The sequence below is a fragment of the Dama dama genome, chromosome 14 (genome assembly GCF_033118175.1).
Source record: "Dama dama isolate Ldn47 chromosome 14, ASM3311817v1, whole genome shotgun sequence".
NCBI classification, from domain to species: Eukaryota; Metazoa; Chordata; class Mammalia; order Artiodactyla; family Cervidae; genus Dama; species Dama dama.
Window position 1 is genome coordinate 46315698 of NC_083694.1, and position 18160 is coordinate 46333857.

The 18160-nt window shown below is 60.0% G+C and overlaps 2 protein-coding genes across 2 annotated transcripts; one reads left to right on the forward strand and one right to left on the reverse strand.

The window, feature by feature from the left end:
- The first annotated feature begins 211 nt into the window (after positions 1–211).
- LRRC47 (leucine rich repeat containing 47) lies at positions 212–11439 on the forward strand. Its single transcript, XM_061160535.1, has 7 exons — positions 212–928; positions 6881–7333; positions 8010–8126; positions 8655–8770; positions 9017–9119; positions 9359–9448; positions 9592–11439. The coding sequence occupies exons 1-7, from the start codon at positions 227–229 to the stop codon at positions 9838–9840; spliced, it is 1830 nt and encodes a 609-aa protein (XP_061016518.1). The 5' UTR covers positions 212–226; the 3' UTR covers positions 9841–11439.
- On the reverse strand, positions 11355–17158 carry SMIM1 (small integral membrane protein 1 (Vel blood group)). The gene is made up of 5 exons (XM_061160539.1): positions 17093–17158; positions 16667–16792; positions 14509–14635; positions 13014–14253; positions 11355–11477 (listed from the first exon to the last, which is right to left on the reverse strand). The coding sequence occupies exons 3-4, from the start codon at positions 14619–14621 to the stop codon at positions 14127–14129; spliced, it is 240 nt and encodes a 79-aa protein (XP_061016522.1). The 5' UTR covers positions 14622–14635; positions 16667–16792; positions 17093–17158; the 3' UTR covers positions 11355–11477; positions 13014–14126.
- Between the last annotated feature and the right edge of the window lie 1002 nt (positions 17159–18160).

An 18160-nucleotide genomic window follows, 5' to 3' on the forward strand; every position in this document is an offset into this window, starting at 1 on the left:
CGAGTCCGCAGATTCGCTCTCCAGTCTTTCTTAGGGACTCGGTCGTCCCTGCTGCTTCCCGACAGCCTCGCGGGTGGGAGGGCTCGACCGGCGGCCTGACGCTCCAAAGTCCTATGCTCACAGCGAGAACCCGGTCCAAGGCGCTGAAGGGATCAACGCCCCCCCCCACCCTACCCGGCTCCTTTAAGACGCTCGCGGTGGCGCTCTAGCGTCCGCGCCGCTCTCGATGGCGCCTTCCGGCTCAGACCGGAAGTTACACCGCGTGCCCCGGAAGTGCCCCTGCAGGGGCTGCGGGTGCGGCGGCGCGATGGCGGCGGCGGCGGCTGCAGTATCGGAGGCCTGGCCCGAGCTGGACCTGGCGGAGCGGGAGCGGCGGCGGGAGCTGCTGCTGACCGGGCCCGGACTGGAGGAGCGGGTGCGCGCTGCGGGCGGGCGGCTGCCGCCGCGGCTCTTCACCCTACCGCTGCTGCATTACCTGGAGGTGAGCGGCTGCGGGAGCCTGCGCGAGCCGGGCCCCGGCCTGGCTCAAGGCCTCCCGCAGCTGCACAGCCTCGTGCTGCGGCGCAACGCGCTGGGGCCCGGCCTGAGTCCCGAGCTCGGTCCGCTGCCCGCGCTGCGTGTACTGGACCTGTCGGGCAACGCGCTGGAGGCGCTGCCGCCGGGCCAGGGCCTAGGTCCCGCCGAGCCGCCGGGCCTCCCGCAGCTGCAGAGCCTCAACCTTAGCGGCAACCGGCTGCGCGAGCTGCCAGCCGACCTGGCGCGCTGCGCGCCGCGGCTGCAGACCCTCAACCTCACCGGCAACCGCCTGGACGCCTTCCCCGCCGCGCTTTTCCTCCCCGGCGCGCTGCCGTTGCTCAGCGAACTGGCGGCGGCCGACAACTGCCTCCGGGAGCTCAGCCCTGACATCGCCCACCTGGCGTCGCTCAAGGTCAGCGGGGAGGGCGGGCGAGCGGGGCGCGCCCTCTGGTAGCCGCGGTGGGCGAACTTCTCCCGGTGCTGAGCCGTTCCTCCTCGGCAGGGAATGGCCACCGCAGCGTCGGCACCGCTGGGAAGCCGGTTCACCCCCAGGTCCCTTCCCACTCACCTGACCTCCATCCTTTGGCGGTCTCGCGGCTCGCATCACATTCTGCTCACAAATGGACTTTTAACACTTAACACAAGTGATTGTGTTTCTTGATTGCCAACTGGATGGGCTTCCCGCTCAGGTCGGAAGCAGATCAGCAGCAGGGACTCATTGCTAAATGTTTTTCTCTCCAAATATTTGCGAAAGGACAGTGAGCTTTGTGCGCGGGGCCTCCCAGACAGGGCAGGAAGCTGTGAAGTGACTGGAATTTACTTAAGGCCCCTCGTGTGATCTCACAGGATAGTTCACTTGACCCCAGCAGCGACTTTTCAAGGCAGGGGTGGTTATTCCTGTCTTACAGAAGGCGGGAAGGATTGCCCAGAGTACACAGCGAATAGCTTGCAGTATTCTCTATCTATACTGTTCTGTCTAGGGACTGCTTGCTTGTTTTATTTATACGGGGACCCCAGGTCAAACAATGCTGGGCTCATAACAAGGGCCTAGTAAATCTATTGAGGAAGAGACGGAAGGGCAGAGGTTGCTGGCACCACGGCCGAAGTCCAGTCTAGAGGCTCTTGTCCTTAAAGAGGCAGGCCTCTGTTTCTTTCACTTGTTTTCCATCCCTTTTGTGCAGACTTTTTTTAAACAATCAAATGTGTATGCAGTTTAGCAACTGACCTTTTTGCAGTGGGAATTGCTCTTGAGATGTTGCCAACTCATTTTATAAATGTCTGTGTCAGGATTAAAAAGCAGAGACATCGCTTGCCAACAAAGGTCGGTATAGACAAATCTGTGGTTTTCCCGGTAGTCATGTAGGGATGTGAGAGTTGGATCATAAAGAAGGCTGAAGAATTGATGCTTTCAAATTGTGGTGCTGGAAACGACTCTTGAGAGTCCCTTGGACACCAAGGAGATCAAACCAGTTAATCCTAAAGGAAATCAACCCTGAATATTCATTGGAAGGACTGATGCTGAAGCTCCAATACTTTGGCCACCTGATGTGAAGAGTCAACTCATTGGAAAAGATTCTGATGCTGGGCAGAATTGAGGGCAGGAGAAGGGGGTGACAGAAGATGAGATGGTTGGATGGCATCACTGACTCGATAGACGTGAGATAGTGGAGGACAGAGGAGCCTGGCGTGCCTTGGTCCATGGCATTGCAAAGAGTTGGACATGACTTAGTTTCTAAACAACAACAACATTGTGTCAGGATAGAAGTGTGTGTGTGTGTGTGGTCACAAGAACAGAGTGACACGCCACGACTTAGTGACTAAACAACAACAACATTGTGTCAGGGTAGAAGTGCGTGTGTGTGGTCATGAGAACAGAGTGACGCTTACCTGCTGGTGTTTCCAGGAAGGCGCCCAGGAAGCTCCTGGAACAACTCCCGGGCACTGGTCCCCAGGGCTGTAGCTTCATAGCTTCCCTAAGAGGCTGGTGTGACACATGGCATAAGCCATTTCTGTTCCGTCACTCTTCTCCTACTCTCTTGATTTTACAGAAGGTGAAAGTTTGTGTTTGTTTTGTTTCTTTAATGTTCTGTGTACCTCTGCATACCTGCTCAGTAAAGTCGTCTTTCTTGTGCCCAGAATGCCCTCCCTCAGGTCAGAGAGAATGTGTCACTGCTCAGCCCCCAGTTTCCTGGCCCACCTTGTTCCTATTTCTAGACTCTCATCCATCTCTGTTACATGAAGAGGCCATTTCTTGGAGAGCATCACGTCAGAGCTGCAGGGAATCTGGTTGGACTTGGATGTCCTTTGGGGGCCTTTTCTAAAGTGATGCCTCCTTGGGGAACGGCTGCTCAAACTGGGTGAAGCAGAGTCCCTCCACCTGCTGGAGCTGCAAGGACACCAGTGTTCTCTGTTCTTCCTACACTGTGGGGGACAGCTGAGCTCAGAACGGGAAAGTGTGGGTTCAGTTCAGCGTCTTGTAGCAGCACCCTGGGCTCCTGCCCGTCCCCTCCCCTGTGAGAACTGTGAGGGTAACCGTGGTGTCATGAAGAAAGTGCGGTGACAGCGCTGGTGTGTGTCCTCTGGGGCTTTATAGCCGTACCAAGGTTGTGACTTAACACAACAGCAGTTTTCTTTGCTCCTGGTCATCCACTCTGGGCCGGCCCAGCTGGACCAACGCCGCCTGGCTGTTGATGGCTCGTGTGGCTGCAGTCAGCTGCTGTGGGCTCGGGCTGGGCTCAGCTGACACGGCTGACTCCTCTGTGTCATCTCGGGACGTCTCCCGCCTCAGGCAGATGGTCTGCCCTCACGTGGTGGCTCAGGGCTCCGGAGTCAGGCCCTCTCAGGAAGCAGACCTAGACCCCGCAGCCCACTGGGTCCACTGCATCCTGCTGATTCTGTAAGCAGAGCTCAGTCGAGAGTCGTGGGAGACGCAGCATGTGGATGTGGACACCGGGAGGGGCCGCCAGAGTGACAGCACACAGCCTCTGCTTGTCCCGCTCACCCCCCCAGTCCACAGAGGGCCCATGTGAGTGCCTTGGTGTCCACTCACCTGGGAGTCGTGAAGGCCGGACCCTCGTCTCCACTGCAGCCCCAGGGGCAAGGAGGCTGCACAGAGAGCTGTCCTCCCCTTCCTGGCCCACGCTGCCTGGAGAGCCCAGCTTCCTCATCAGCCCAGCCTCAGGGCCCCCAGCCAGGCTTCTTCCCACCGGGTTCCGTTACCCATGGACTCAGCCGCTGGACTGTGATAAGCCAGAGATGGGCCCCCACACAGCACTCTGCCCTCACTGTCAGTGACCACTCCCCAGACCCGTGGCGCCCCCGCTGGGGACTGCTGGAGGGACGGGCAGGACAGACGTGCCCCAGCTGTGCTGGGGCAGCACATCCGTCAGCGGAAGGAGCGCTGTCCCATCGTGCCGGTGCCAGGCTCAGTGTCACTCACCTAGGAGGACACCCCAGAATCAGCTTCCACAGAGAAGCGCTGGCTTTTTATTTTCTCAGTTGCTGCTGGAGATGGTGGGTCCTGGAGCAGGGGGGTTCTTCCACACCCCCAGAGATAGTGTATGTCTGTGGTCTCAGCCAGGAAGTTAGCATCCTTCCCCTGCAGCGTGGCCCGGCAGTGGTCAAGTTGTCGTCTAGGGCGGAGACTGGCCGTGCCCAGCCAGTGTCACCTACAGGAGGGAGGGAATGGGTGGGTGTCCTGGAAGGTGCCTTGAAGGAGGTGCCTCCAAGTGCACTTAATTCTCCCCTTGGTGATTATGCATTTCCTCTCTCCTGTCCTCCTGTGCAGTTGAACTCCCTGTGTGGATGTTATGTCCAGGTTTCTCCCATCTCCTGGAGCCCCAACGCCGCCCCCCACTCCCTCCCCCCCTGCCCACCTCCCCAGCGCTCCTGGTCCACTTGGGAAACCTGTGGACTCCACTCCACATCAAATCTGCAGTTTAGGTGGGGCTGGTTGTGGCACATGGTGCTGCTGGGGGCAGTCTTTGCTTGTTAGTGGTCTCCTGTTTCTGCTGGGCATGGCCCCCAGAGACCGGGCAGCTGCCCAGCCCCCTCCTCTGCCAAGAGCCTCAGGGCAGGTCCTGAGCTGCCACCACTCTCTGCTCAGAAATACCCAGTGTTAGTGATCGTTGCCCTGTACGACTCCGCCCCGATACCCCTGCACCTGCCTTGTGGAGACCCCTTCACCAGGCTGCTGGCCTGGCACGGCTCTGTTAGGACTGGGGATCCCTCCTGCCCCCATTCCTTGCTGGCGCCTCCCCTGCTGCTGTCTCAGGGTCTTAGCACGGAGGCAGACACACTCCACCATCGGCGGCTGTGCTTACACGCCACAGAGGTGCCAGTGGAGTCCAAGCTGTTTGGCCAAAGCGCCTCTGGATGGTGCCGGAGACCCCAAGGCTGGGTGTGCAGGTCAGACCTGACGGTGACACAGCAGCCCTTTGTCCCTGCTCACAGCCTCCCTGCGGGCGCGGGACCCAACTTGTCTGGCCCCAGCCGGGCTGAGTGTGCACACGCAGACATCAGTCTAGGTGGCCCTGGCCAGTCCTCCAGAGCAGGCGTCTTCTGATGCAGGACACGTGGGCTCAGCACTGCCCACCTGCGGGACGGGGGCACCGCCATGTCCTATTGGGTGGGGGGGCGGGGTGACACAGGGTGGCCTGGAAGGGCCACGTTTCAGCCCATCTGCCCACCTGCCCAGTCTCACCCGCCTGGAGGGGCAGGCCAAGAGAGGCGACACTGTGACTGCTGAGTTAACCTGCAGCCCGGTGACACTTGGAGACTGCATCGGGCTCACCTTTTCTTTCTGTTTCCAGGTTGAGTGCAGGATCAGAGCCTGCTTGGCAGTTGCTCCCTTCTCCCCAGGCCTCTGGTCCTGCCAGGCGGAGGCTCTTCTGTTGCACACCCTTTGCCATGCCCCTCCACACTGCTGTCCCAGCCTCACTGCAGCCTGACTGCCGAGCCAGAGGGCCCCAGCCAGGAGTGATACAGAAGGGTCCCTTTGTAACTTGGGGATGCCCTCTGTGTAACCACAGTAGACGGCATCATCAGAGCCCCTGCCCACCGTGCCAGCTGGTGACAACCCTGCCCCCGGCTGTGGGTCTTTTGGGACCATTGTGTCCCAGTCAGGACCGCGCTCCTCGCAGGCCACGCTGGTGTGAGTGCTACTCCAGGAGAGTCCAGAGGAGCCTGCCTACTCGGTTGTCACTGGGGCTCCACAGTGGCCTCACCCAAGCACTCCCTGATCCTCAGTCCTCAGGAGGCCCCTGCCACCCATCACTGCCTCACTTTTCAAAGGCCAGGCCCCTGTGCTTGCTCCAGCTAAACCAGGCCAGCAGGCTTCTCCCCAGGCCACCCTGTCAAGTCCCTAAGCTCGGGTCAGGTGTAAACAGAGCTCTGCAAGGTCTCGCCAGAGTTCCCCACAAGAAGCCGTTTACTTGCAGGGCTGGATGGCCCCTGGGACAGTGGTGTGGCCAGTCTCCTGCGAGGGGCTGTCCTCTTTACCACCAACTGAGTTGTCCGTCCCACCCCCCAGCCCAGGGCACAGGACCCTGCCCTCCACCCACCACCTCTTACCCCAGGTCAGCGACATTCATGACTGCTTCATCTTCCTGTCCCTTCTCACGGGCCTCCTGATGCACAGACAGCAGTGACCCCCACTCCCTCCTCGCACATCACAGCAAAGGGTCCAGAGCCCTCCCAGTGCTGATGCAAACTCTACCATCCATCATGCATGCAGGATACAGGAGAATCCCCTGTGTGCTGGAAACGTCACATCTCAGCATGGAGTGTAACACTGTTGCTCATGCTCTGTTCTTTCTCTTCTGCTCATTTACTTAAAAATTTAAAAACATCTTGGGACATCCCTGGGGGTCCATTGGTTAAGAATCTGCCTTGCAATGCAGGGGATGTGAGTTTGATCCTTGGTCTGGAAATTAAGATCACACATGCCATAGGGCAACTAAGGCCACCAAATAAATACTGAAAACGGTAAAAACACTTTATCACTATTTTGTGGGAAATTTGTTTCTCGTGTGAAGTTCCTGCTTATTCTTAACCAAACATTCCCCTCCTTCCTTGCTGTCTTTTTTTCCTCAACCTAACCATCAACCTGAAATTGTGCTGTAGTTGTTACCAGGAGGACACAGTGGTCAAGCAGCACTTTAGAGAGGTGACTGGCAGGCCATCCACACCTCCCCTCGGTGGACAGTCCATGTGTCCATACTGGGCACTGGGGCAGGAGCAAGCGTGGCATGTGTTGTGTTGCTGATACAGGGCAGACGGTCAAGGAAGGTGGGCCTTGGGGGCCTCTCATGGCCCAGCAACAGACCAGAGCTGGAGGTCTGATGTGTCCTGGTCTCCCTCGCAGACGCTGGACCTGTCCAACAACCAGCTGAGCGAGATCCCAGCGGAGCTGGCTGACTGCCCAAAGCTCAAGGACATCAACTTCCGGGGGAACAGGCTGCGAGACAAGCGCCTGGAGAAGATGGTCAGCGGCTGCCAGACCAGGTCCATCCTGGAGTACCTGCGTGCTGGGGGCCGTGGCAGGTGTCGGGGCAAGGCCGAGGGCCCCGACAAGGAGGAGGGCCGGCGGAAGAGGCGGGAGCGGAAGAAGAGGGAGAGCGGCGAGGGTGCGGACGCGGTAGTGGACGAGGCCAGCCGGCTGCTGCTCCGCGTCCTGCACGTGTCAGAGAACCCCGCCCTGCTGACCATCAGGGCAAGCCCCGAGGTCAGGGATGTGCGGCCGTTCTTCGTGGGCGCTGTTGTGCGGGGCATGGATTTGCGGCCCGGGAACGCGCTTAAGCGGTTCCTGTCCTGCCAGGTGGGTGCCCACAGCTGTGGTGTGGAGCGGGGAGGATGGGCTGTGCGCCAGGAGACCTTGGGCGTCACTCCTGCAAAGTGCCTGGGCCTGGGTAGGTAGGGAGGGGCCTCCATCCTGAGTCCTGAAATGTCACTACTACACTTGTGTAGTAAATGTCACACTTGGTCTCACATGAGCTGGTATTAGGACTGTCAGCTCTCGCCAGCACCTTCTTAGGTGAGCTGTTGAGTTTCTGTGAAACTTAAGCTAGACGAGGAATTTGTTGTCTTTATGTGACAGCTGCCCAGGTTTTAAAATAAACAGCACATCCTTGCCCATGGGAAACCCCAAGCATGGTTGCGTGGCTGAGGCCGCCTGTGGAAGGCTGTGCATTCAGGGAGGGAGCCGAGCCAGGACCTGAGATCTGGGCTGTTTTTTCTTGTGAAGTCACCCTTGTGCTCATTCACTCAGAAACTTAGCTTGGGATGGATCCTTGGGAGTGTTGAGCATCGTGTAGTAAGAGTTGGGGAAAGAGGAAATCCTGCTAATAAGCAGATAACAGTTCGCTGAGGAAGGCTCCACAAGAGAAACAGGTGGCTGGGGAGGCAGAGAAAGGAGGCAGCGGGCAGGGCCGCTCTGGAGGCCAGGGTGATGGGGGGCCTCACGCTGAGCTCCCGCCCTGGATCCCCTGCTGCAGACAAAGCTGCACGAGGACCTCTGTGAGAAGAGGACGGTGGCCACCATCGCGACCCACGACCTCGGAGCTGTCCGGGGGCCCCTGCTCTACACTGCCCGCCCGCCCCAGGACTTCAAGGTGAGGCCCACAGCTGTGTCTGCAGCCTCAGTGTCCCGTCTGTGCTTTTAGAGAAGTGTACATGTGGGCAATTGTCAGAACACCCTGGTCAGAATGTGACCCTGCTCTGCTGCAAGAGGATAAGGCAGGCTGTGTCCACAGATACTTTCAAAAGCAAATTCATCAAAGGAGGTGTGATTTGAAAGTGATTCCTTCACCTGCTCATTAAGTTAACTGAAAACTGCCATTTACATCCCAGTTGCAAACCCCCTGATCTGGGGCTGAGTGCAGTGTGCGTTGTCCTGTCAAGGTCCTGCTCCTAGTATCAGTTCCTACACGAGGCACTGCCGGCCCCGTCTCCTCCCATGGCCGCCTCAGAGCCACATCGCGGGGATGCAGCTGTGCCTTAAGGGGTTTCAGGTTCAGCCCCTAGGTGACCTCGGAAGGCATGTGTCTGCACGTGACGTGGGGGGCGGGCTCTCCTCGGCCAGCTGGCCGTCCCCCTAGGACCCACAGCACCAGGCCCATGTGAAGTTCTCCCCCGTGTAGATCATCCCCCTGGGGCGCCGGGAGGTCAAGGCCAAGGACCTGGTGCGACAGCTGCAGCTGGAGGCCGAGGAGCACAGGAAGCAGAAAAAGCGGCAGAACGTGTCGGGCCTGCACAGGTCGGCGCGGGACTCACTGCTCGGGGCGCTCACACTGTCAGCACTGCGTCTCCTGGCTTCAGAGAGTCAGTGCCTGGCAGGCGCGTCTGGGGGAGGGTGGCCACTGGCACATCCACTCAGTGCCTGGGGACAGAGGCCCGCGGCTGGGATCGGGCCCCTGGAGGCCCAGGGAACGTGCCCTTGCCCTGACAGAGAGCCCCCCAGCCTGTGTTTACTGCCGAGCCTGAGACTGTGTGCTCCCACCAGGTACCTGCACTTGCTGGACGGGAAGGAGCACTACCCCTGCCTCATGGATGCAGATGGCGACGTGATCTCCTTCCCCCCGGTCACAAACAGCGAGAAGACCAAGGTGGGGGCTGCTGTCAGCGTCTGAGTGTGTGTGAGGCCGTGTCATGGGTCTTGTTCACCTACGTCGCTGCTGGCGTTCGTGGCCACCCACAACCCACCGTGTGCGCTGCACCCCTCGGGGAGGCCACGTCTGGGTCCGTGTGCCACCATGGGGTTTTCTGCAGAAGGGACATCAGCGTTGATGGTGTCTGCTTGTGATAACTTGGTTCTTTCCTGAAATCTTCCCAATTTCTTTTCAAGATTAAGAAAACCACAAGTGATCTGTTCCTGGAAGTGACGAGCTCCTCCAGCCTGCAGATTTGCAAGGATATCATGGACGCACTCATTCTGGTGAGCCAGCCCTGCCCCACCCTGCACACGCCGCCCACCAAGGTGCTGGCCCCGCAGGACTGGTGGCCCATCCATGGCCCTTTACCATGATTTCCCTGGGTTGGCTCTTGTCTCTCGATTAATAAGATCTTTTTCATTTGCAGAAAATGGCAGAAATCAACAAGTACACTCTGGAAAACAGAGAGGAAGGCTCTCTCTCAGACCCTGAGTCTGACGCCGTCTCTGGACACGGCTTGGATCCCAAGGCGACTCCGGGTGCTGAAGTGGCAGGGGGCACCCCACTGGTGGTGGAGCAGGTCCGGGTGGTGGACGAGGAGGGGCACCTGAAGGTGGTGTACCCATCCAAGACAGACTTGGACTTCGCCGCTGCCCATGTGACCGTGCTGCGCTGACGGTTGCGCCATCTGCTGCGCCACTCCTGAGGGCTTCCGTGGGGTGATATTAAACAGTTCTTCACCTCGGTGTTTTTAGGATATATGCACCCTCTGTTCAGTTCTCCATCTGCCTGCCATGGGGGGAGGCCACGGTGTTGTGTGCTCAATTCACTCCATCTTCACAGCCGGAGTGACTGCCAGTGCTCTTTATGAAGTCACTCAAATGGAATTAACTGCTCACAGGGTTCTACAGTCATGTAGACACACAGCGCATCACTGTATTCAGGGGGAAAAGGACACCGTAATTGGTGTGAATGTTCAGCTCTAGGTGGAGAAACTGAACCTTGTGTGTTTTACTGAACTGCACAGTTATTTTTCTACAATTCAGGGTCTTTTAAAGTCCTCTGGCGCCAGCACTGCAGCTTACAGACAAGGGATGACGTCAGGGTCTCCAGGTGCCGTAAACCATCATCTTTTTATAAAAACATTTTTTTAATGTGACCTTTGAATTGGTCAAATCATTTTTCTTACTAGTGCTGCTGGATGGTTTGGGGGTGGGCTGCAGAGCCTGCGGGGGGTGACAGCCCACCCCGCCCATTGCACTGGCCAGACCCGGGGGCGGGGTGGGGGGGGCAGGGGGCGCTCACTCTTTTGTAAACCAGCACCACCAGGTGTCATGCCTGAGTCTGGAGGACAGTGTGCAGGTTTCCCACCACAAAACGGGCTTCCCGGCGTGGACAGGATGGTCAGCCGTGGTCAGCTCGAACCAGGACGAGCTGATGGTACCTGGAGGAAACGTGAGGAGTCTGACACCTGGAACCACGGGGCATGTGCCCTGAGAGGCTCAGCATCATCCAGCCTTCTAGGTGATTTCCAGCTCCAGGCCGGCAGTTCTCAGGCTTCACTGTTCCAGGAGCAGCCAGGACAGGACAGTGGGACCCGCCAGCTTCCCCATCGTGGAGTGACACTGTGGCTTCTCTATTTGACCTGTGAAGGACAGTTAGTGTTTTATCAGAATGACAGTTTGGGGGAGGCATTAGCAAGAGCCCCACCAGACCCCAGTGTGCAGCCGTCAGCAGCAGAGGCCCACACCCCGCGCACACGGCCTGCTGCACAGCCACGTGGGTTTCCCAGGGCCCGGCCAGCCCACCTGGAAGGATGTGGCAAGGCTGCCCTGACACCCAACCCAGCTCTGCAGTCACCAGCATGACTGCCGGTCATCAGCCCTGGGGCGGCCACACTTGGCCAGGCAGAAGAGGGCGCCCGTGACAGTGTTCCCCAAACCTACCGGACATCTGCGTCGTGCCTCCACGTTGTCACTCTGACCCTCTGGCCGTCAAGGCCGCTGACGCCGTGGCTGGGGTGGGCGCGGATGTCACAGCAGAGCCCTGCAGGGAGCTCTAGGCTGGGGCAACAGCCAAGCTGCTCCCTTGGCTCCCAGCTGGCTTCAGCGGCCACATGTCATCAGATCTCCCTGATGGGGGGGAGGCTGCCAGCCCTCTGCTTTTTTCTGGGGCAGCTTGATTGCGTGTGAGGTTTGGAAACATATTTAATGTACAGCAGGAAAACTGATGTTTTTGTCAGTCCAGTCCTCTAATAAAAAACGTTCGATAAGAACATCAGGGCTCCTTCCCGGTGAATCCTTCCCAGGGTTTCTGGAGGAGGGTGTGGGGAGTGTCAGTGGGAGAACTGAGGACAAGGGGTCCCCTAGCCACGAAAAACAAGACGCAGTACCTCCTGTCACAGGGGCCTGGCCCAGAGAGGCTACTGCCCTCGACCCCATCCTGGTCCTGGGAACCAGTTCCTATGGCAGTGCCCAGAGGACCTCCACCCAGGGGCAAACACGAAGGAGTCAAGTTGCTGGGACCCCAGCAGACCACACCAATCCTGACCTGCTGAGGGAGGGGCCAAGCCCTTCCCCTCTTCTCGCTACTCCCCCAGGGCTGCCAGGACATGGCCTCCACCCTGGCTACAGGGTCCAGCTGTGGCCCTGGGCGGAGGGGTGGGGTTAGGGGGAGGGGTCTCAGGTGGCTCCTGTGTGTGTGGGGGGGGGGGGTGGGGGTGCCCCGTGTGCCCCTGCCTGCAACCCCCACCATGGGCCAGGCACTCAGTGCCAGCAGAGCCCAGGGGCCAAGGGCACAGAGCATCCACCAGGGCGTGAGCTGGTGCCCCCAGCTCTCCATTCTGGGACCCGTTGGGTCATGGTGGCACACGGGGTAGGGTTGGCCAGACCCCAGCACTGTGTACAGCCTGCTGGCAGCCCCTGCCCACCTCCCTGCCTTGCCCCAGGCAAGACACTCCTGACCTGTGCATCGGCAGACCTGCTTCTGTGGTGGAGGGAGGGGGCTACCAGAGGAATGTGGCCCTGGAGGCTGCAGGCCATCTCAGAAGCCAGGGAGGCCAAGCCGGCCTCAGAGAGAGAGAGTGGGGGGCAGGGGACAGCCAGGGTCACTCCTCCCTTCGGTCCTGTACCGTTGCCCTGCTCCTGGCCAAGGCTACAGCAGGCCTTGGGGAGGCCCAGCCCCTGAACCGCTGGACTGGACTGCTGACCACTTAGAGCCCAGGGAGGCCACCCAGCCTAAACCTGCCAGGCTGGTGGCCCCCTGCCCACCTCCCCCCAGTCCCCACCCCAGTGCTAGTCCTGAGATGGCCAGAAGGGACTCCCGGAGAGGGCATCAGAAAGAGGCCAGACAGGTGTGGGTCAGCTGGTGCCCCCTCCCCGAGTGGGGGGTGGGGGTGGGGGTGTCTCTCAGGAGGTGGATGCTGAGGCCCCAGAGGCCAGGGTGCTGGACAGGCCCTCCACCATGGCCCCTTACCCTGCCTTCCTACCCCCCCAGCAGCAGGCCCTGCTGAAGCATCACTGCTGGGGGAACCCCGGCCCAGCAGGGAACTCAAAGCCAAGGGGTCACCTGGGTGGTGCAGCCCCACCCCATGCTCACCTGACCCAGGCCCGCAGCCAGTCCCATGGGGTCTGAGCCCTCCCTGGCTGCTCAGTCTCTGATACCCAGGTCTGCGGAGCCCATGAGGGTCCTGACTGTCCTTCATCTCCTGCCCTCAACTCTAGAGTGAGGACTTTGTCCTAAGACAGTGTTTCTCACAAGGGTGCCCGGAACAGGAGGGCCTGAAGGCAGGGAGACGCAGGGAGACACAGGGAGACACAGGAGTAGGCCTGGCCACATATGAAAACTCACCCTGCCCCGTGTTCTCCACCTCCCGCCAGAGGGCCTGGCCAGGACTGGGTGCATCCCAAGGCCAGAGCTCAGCGAGAGGCCTCCCAGCCGCTGTCCAGATGCCCTCCAGCCAGTTTCACATCAGTCATGCCTCACTGGGGAGGCCCACAGTAGACACCATCATCCATGTTTTTGTTCAACAGACATTTAATGACCACCTCCGAGTGCAGGGTCTCGGGCCTCCCACAGGGTGCAGGCGGAAGGGCCAGGCTCCTGCAGAGCCCACCGGGGCAGGGTGGACAGCCCCGGGGAACACGCTCACGCTCCTGGAGGGAAGACACAGCAGTGGGTCTTGGACAAGGGCTGAGGCCCCTCTCCCCCCTCTTCCCAGAAAAAGACTCAGTCCCTAGGGAGGGTGGATGGACAGAGAGGCATACATACCCCTGCCCTAGAGGCATCCTTCCACAGTGGGAGTCAGAAGGGCTAGAGAGGGGAGGAGCCTGCCAGGCGGGACAAAGCCCACCCAGGGAGGACCCCAGTAGGGAGAGAAGGGAGGTTTGGGGGCCGTGGGCTGCAGGCCTAGCCTGGGCGTGTCCTGCAGTCAGGTTGGAACTGGTCTCCCAGTCACGTGGGCCCCTGGGTGGGTAAGTGCCAAGCGTGCATGTGTGTGCCCCCATGTACCCGTGTCCCTGTTTGGCTGTATGTCTGTGGGTGCCTGTGACAGCTGTGCACACTGGTGTCCATGCAAGTCCCTGGAATCTGTGCATTGGTGCAAGGAATACCTCTATACATGGTGAGGGGCTGGGTATACACGGGGGCTGGGTATACATGGGGGTGCTGGGTATACACGGGGGGGGCTGTGTATACACGGGGGGGCTGTGTATACATGGTGGGGCTGTGTATACACGGGGCGGCTGTGTATACATGGGGGCGCTGTGTATACATGGGGGGCGCTGTGTATACATGGTGGGGGCTGTGTATAAACACGGGGGCTGTGTATAGACAGCAGGGCTGTTATACAGGACTTGGAGTACACTGTGGTCTGTGTAGGCAGGTGGGTCCATGCACATGGAAGGGTTCTCGCACACAGGGTGTCCCTCCAGCCCTGCGCCTGGGGGCGTGTCTGGGCAGCGTTTACTTGCACTTGTGCACGTAGTAGCCGGTGATGTAGCCCAGGATGAACACAACCCAGAAGAGGGCCACGCCCCCCAGCACCTTCATGGCGATGCCCAGCTTGCCCGAGCACAGCTTCTGGGAGACCCTAGGGTGAGAACCGCAGGCACGTGACTCCCAGGCAGCCCTGACTGGAGTGGGGATGGGAGCTGGGGGAGGAGGAGGAGCAGGCCCCGGGCAGCAGGGCAGCCTGGGCACTCTGAACTCGGAAGACAGGAGGGAGCAAGTGAAGGAACAAGTCAGGGAAAGTGTGGGGCCCGGGTCTGCGGATGTGGTGGCTGCCAGGAAGGACAGGAGGGGTCTGCATAGGGAGAGGCGGGGCCCCTCCTTCCTGGCCCCTCACCTCTGCCAGCCTGAGGCCTCCTCTGTGCTGGGCCCGCTGGCCACATGGACTTCATCCGGGCGGCTATTCTCCCACCTGCTGTACCTGATGCTACTCTCCTGGGGCTCCATCATGGGGGCACAGGGTTCTGGTAGGAGAAACAGAGGGTGGGCTGAGGCCTCCTGAGGCCTCCTGAGGCCTGTTCTACCCCCCAGGGGGCCAGTGGTCCGATTCCATGTGCCATTGCTTTTAGGGTGAGGGTCTGCCTGGGGGTGGGGCCAGGGCAGAGAGGCACTGAGGTGGGCTGGCTCCTTTGTGTGCTCACTCAGTCATGTCCAATTCTTGGCGACCCCATGAACAGGCTCCTCTGTCCATGGGACTTTCCAGGCGAAAATACTGGAGTGGGCTGCCATTTCCTCCTCCAGGGGATCTTTCCAACCCAGGGATCAAACACACATCTGCATCTCCTGCATTGGCAGGTGGATTCTTAACCACTGTGCCACTTGAGAATTTCTTCCCACATCCTTTCATCTGGCTTTAGGGGTGCAGAGTGGTTAGGCCACTTGCCCAGGGTCACGTGGGAGGAGGCAAAGAGGGAATTCCAATAGAGTCTGAAAGTCTGCCAAACCCTGCCCTCAGGAATGTGAGAGGCTGTGTTTCCACCAGGCTGCTCCCTCCTGGGGGTCAGGCAGACAAAGCTGCTGCAACCCTGCAGGGCCCTTGGCTGGGGTCAGGTCACCAAGCCTGATAACAGCCTGACCTCCTCCCATTCCTGCCAGATAAGACCCCAGGGCCTTCCCTGGAGGCTGGGAGGCAAAGGGCTGGGGCCTGCAGAGCGGCAGGCCTGCAGGCAGCTGGTAGGGCTTGGCAGCAGTGGCAGTAGCTGTGAATTCTGGCCTGTCACAGTTGCAACCCCTCCCTCACCTACTGCTATGCCCTGCTGGTGGTCAAGGGGCTTGAGAGGCCCCTCACTTTTAGAGGCTTGAGACTTTGCTGCGAAAACCTGACCTGTCTTCCAGGTAATCTGGGACAGAGGCTTAAAGGCACAGTGAGCCACTTAGCAAGAAGCCAACCCAGAAATTCACGAAACCAGGCAGTCCTGAACCCCCTTCAACCCCGTCCAAGTTGCTCTTTCCCAAATCTCAAACTCAGAGGATGAAGGAAGGGAGCTTGTCTCAAAGCCACAAAGCCTGTCCTTCCTGTGGGAGCCTGTGCTCTGGGGGCAGCCATGCAGGCCAGGTCTCAGGCCCCAGGGAGGCCAAACATTTGTTGACTGTGGGTTCTGCTTTCCCACAGTGTGTCCAGCAAAGGGGCTTTGAGCCGGCTCTGTGAGCTACCTAATGTCCACCCTTCCCTCCTGTGACCAGGGCCCCTGTCTTGTTCCAGGCTGCAGTGTCCCAGCCCCAAGTGATGCTCATGGGCTAAGACAAGCTTTGATTGCTGCTTTGGATGGCATCACCGACATCAGTTTGAGCACGCTCTGGAAGTTGGTGATGAACAAGGAAGCCTGGCGTGCTGCAGTCCATGGGGTTGAAAAGAGTTGGATATGACTGAGTGACTGAACTTAACTGAACTTCCCATGACACCTAGATATGAGCAAGGTGCTGGAGAGCAGCAGGAGCATGAGGCTTTTGCTTTTGTGAAAGAGAATAGCCACCTCCTTCTCTCTTCCTTGATGTGATGGCTGGAACTGAGCAGCCACTTTGCAGTCTGGATATCCTGCAACACTACCTGGTGGTGCTGAGTCTTCAAATGCACACCCACTGCCCACCTGTGGATTTCTTGGTGTGAGGATGGCCAGCCCAATCTGCTCCAGCCTGGGACAGTGGGTTCCTAGTGTTTGTGATAGAACGGGTTCCTGACTGATGTGGACTGTGGCCCTCAAGTCAACCTGGCTGGACAAAGACACCAGAAGTTGCTGATGTGCTGGAGCCAAGGTCTGAAGGCTTTGCTCACTCATCTGTAGCTACCTGACCAACCCACACCTGATGGCCACAGTGTCACAGGACCCTGGGGCTGTGCTGCCTGGCAGGGACACCTGCTGAACCCTGGAAGCCTCACTCCCAGGAGTACCACTGCCTCTTGGGAGTGTGTGGGGATAGAGCTCTGGGCACACAGGGACTGTACATATATTAAGACCCCCTCACCCCAATGCACCTCCAAGGAGCCCACGACTTACAAGGGGAGAGTCCTGACGTCGGGGATTGAGGCCTCTGCGATCCAGGAAGATGGTCAGAGCTCGGGTCAGTGAATCTCACCTCCCAGCTCGCAGTTCCGGGTCTGGGGAGTCTGAGAATTCTCCAACCTTAAAGAAAGAGAAAATAAAGAAAAAGTGAAGAGGAGCAAGAGTAAAGAAGGGAAAGGGGCTCTGGGGTGCTGGGGTGTCCCAAGTGGCAAGCAGGAGCTCGCCCGGCAGTTGGCCTCGGGGGTCTGTGGGCCGGGGGTCCATTCAACCCCGCCCCCACCCAGCAGCTCCACTTTTCCGGGCCGGCCGCTCGCAGGCCAGGGAGACCGCGGCCCCGAGCGCGGGGGGCTGCAGAAACCAAGCCCACCACCTCCTCCCACTGGCTACTGGAGGAAGCTGCACTCCGACCCCGCGTCTCACCTGGCTCGACAGCCCCCAGCCGCTCCGCGCCGCAGACGTGTCCAGGGCCGGAGTCGGGCGGGGCTTAGAGGGGGCGTGGTCGGGTGGGCGGTGGGGCCTGAGCGGGGGCGGGGCGGGGCCTGAGCGGGGGCGGGGCCTTGGGGGAGGCGGTGGGTGGTGGGATCTGGACAGGGGGCGGGGCGTTGGCTCGCTGGGCGGGGCCTAAACGGGGAAGTACCTGGGGCCGCGGGTGGGTGGGTGTGGCCGCAGGACTCCTAAACCAGGGGTGGGCCTGGAGGAGGAGCGGGGCGCCTCCCGGGGGCGTGGCGGGGGCGGAGCAAGCCAGAGCCCCAGGCCTTCCAGGAGTCGCGTTCCTCGCGCTGCAGGGGCCTGAGCGCGCCCCTTGGCGGTGCCTAGACGCGGCCGGGATTTCCGGATCGTCTCCCCACTGTCGCAGTTTCCCTGCCGGGAGCCGGGCTCAAGCGCAAAAGCGGGTCCCGAGCGCACCTGCCGGGCTAGAACCGAGGCACTAGGCGGTTCGAGGAGGCTCCCGGGGCGTGTGCAGTTAGGCGCCGGTCTTCGGGGGCCTTCTGCTCTCTCGGAGAGGCTAGAGGCCTGGGCCCGACGGCCACGCACCTGACGCCCTCAGCGGGCGGGCGCTGCAGGAACGAAAGGATGCGTGGACAGGTGGGGGTGGAGAGCAAAGAGAAGAGGCAGAGGACCCAGTCCGCTCAGCACGTTTGTGTGCGGGGCACAGACCTCTGTGTACAGCACAGACAGGAGAGCCGGTGCTCTGCAGAGCTGTCATCACCAGAGCAATGGACAGTCAGAGGAGTGCGCAGGCCGACCCTCCTCCTTCCGCAGGGTCGCAACAGCAGAGCAGTGCCCTGGCGGGGCACCCCAGCGGGAGAGCCCCGCAGGTGTGTGCAGCTGGCGTCAGAAAAGGACCCCTGTGGGGGTGTGAACCAAATGCGGTGGACAGGAGCCCAGTTCAGGCCTCCTACACATGGGACCACCAGAGGGCACCGTGTTCAGTGTGGGGTGTCCCCAGGGAGGAGCCATGGGTGCAAGCTGCTGTGCTGACCCCCA

Coding starts and splice junctions, on each gene's coding strand:
- LRRC47 (XM_061160535.1), top strand. CDS start 227: ATGGCGCCTTCCGGCTCAGACCGGAAGTTACACCGCGTGCCCCGGAAG. Junction 9,120..9,358: donor CAAACAGCGAGAAGACCAAG/GTGGGGGCTGCT, acceptor TTTCTTTTCAAG/ATTAAGAAAACCACAAGTGA. Junction 9,449..9,591: donor TCATGGACGCACTCATTCTG/GTGAGCCAGCCC, acceptor TTTCATTTGCAG/AAAATGGCAGAAATCAACAA.
- SMIM1 (XM_061160539.1), bottom strand. CDS start 14,621: ATGATGGAGCCCCAGGAGAGTAGCATCAGGTACAGCAGGTGGGAGAAT. Junction 14,254..14,508: donor GAGGCCTCAGGCTGGCAGAG/GTGAGGGGCCAG, acceptor TTCTCACCCTAG/GGTCTCCCAGAAGCTGTGCT.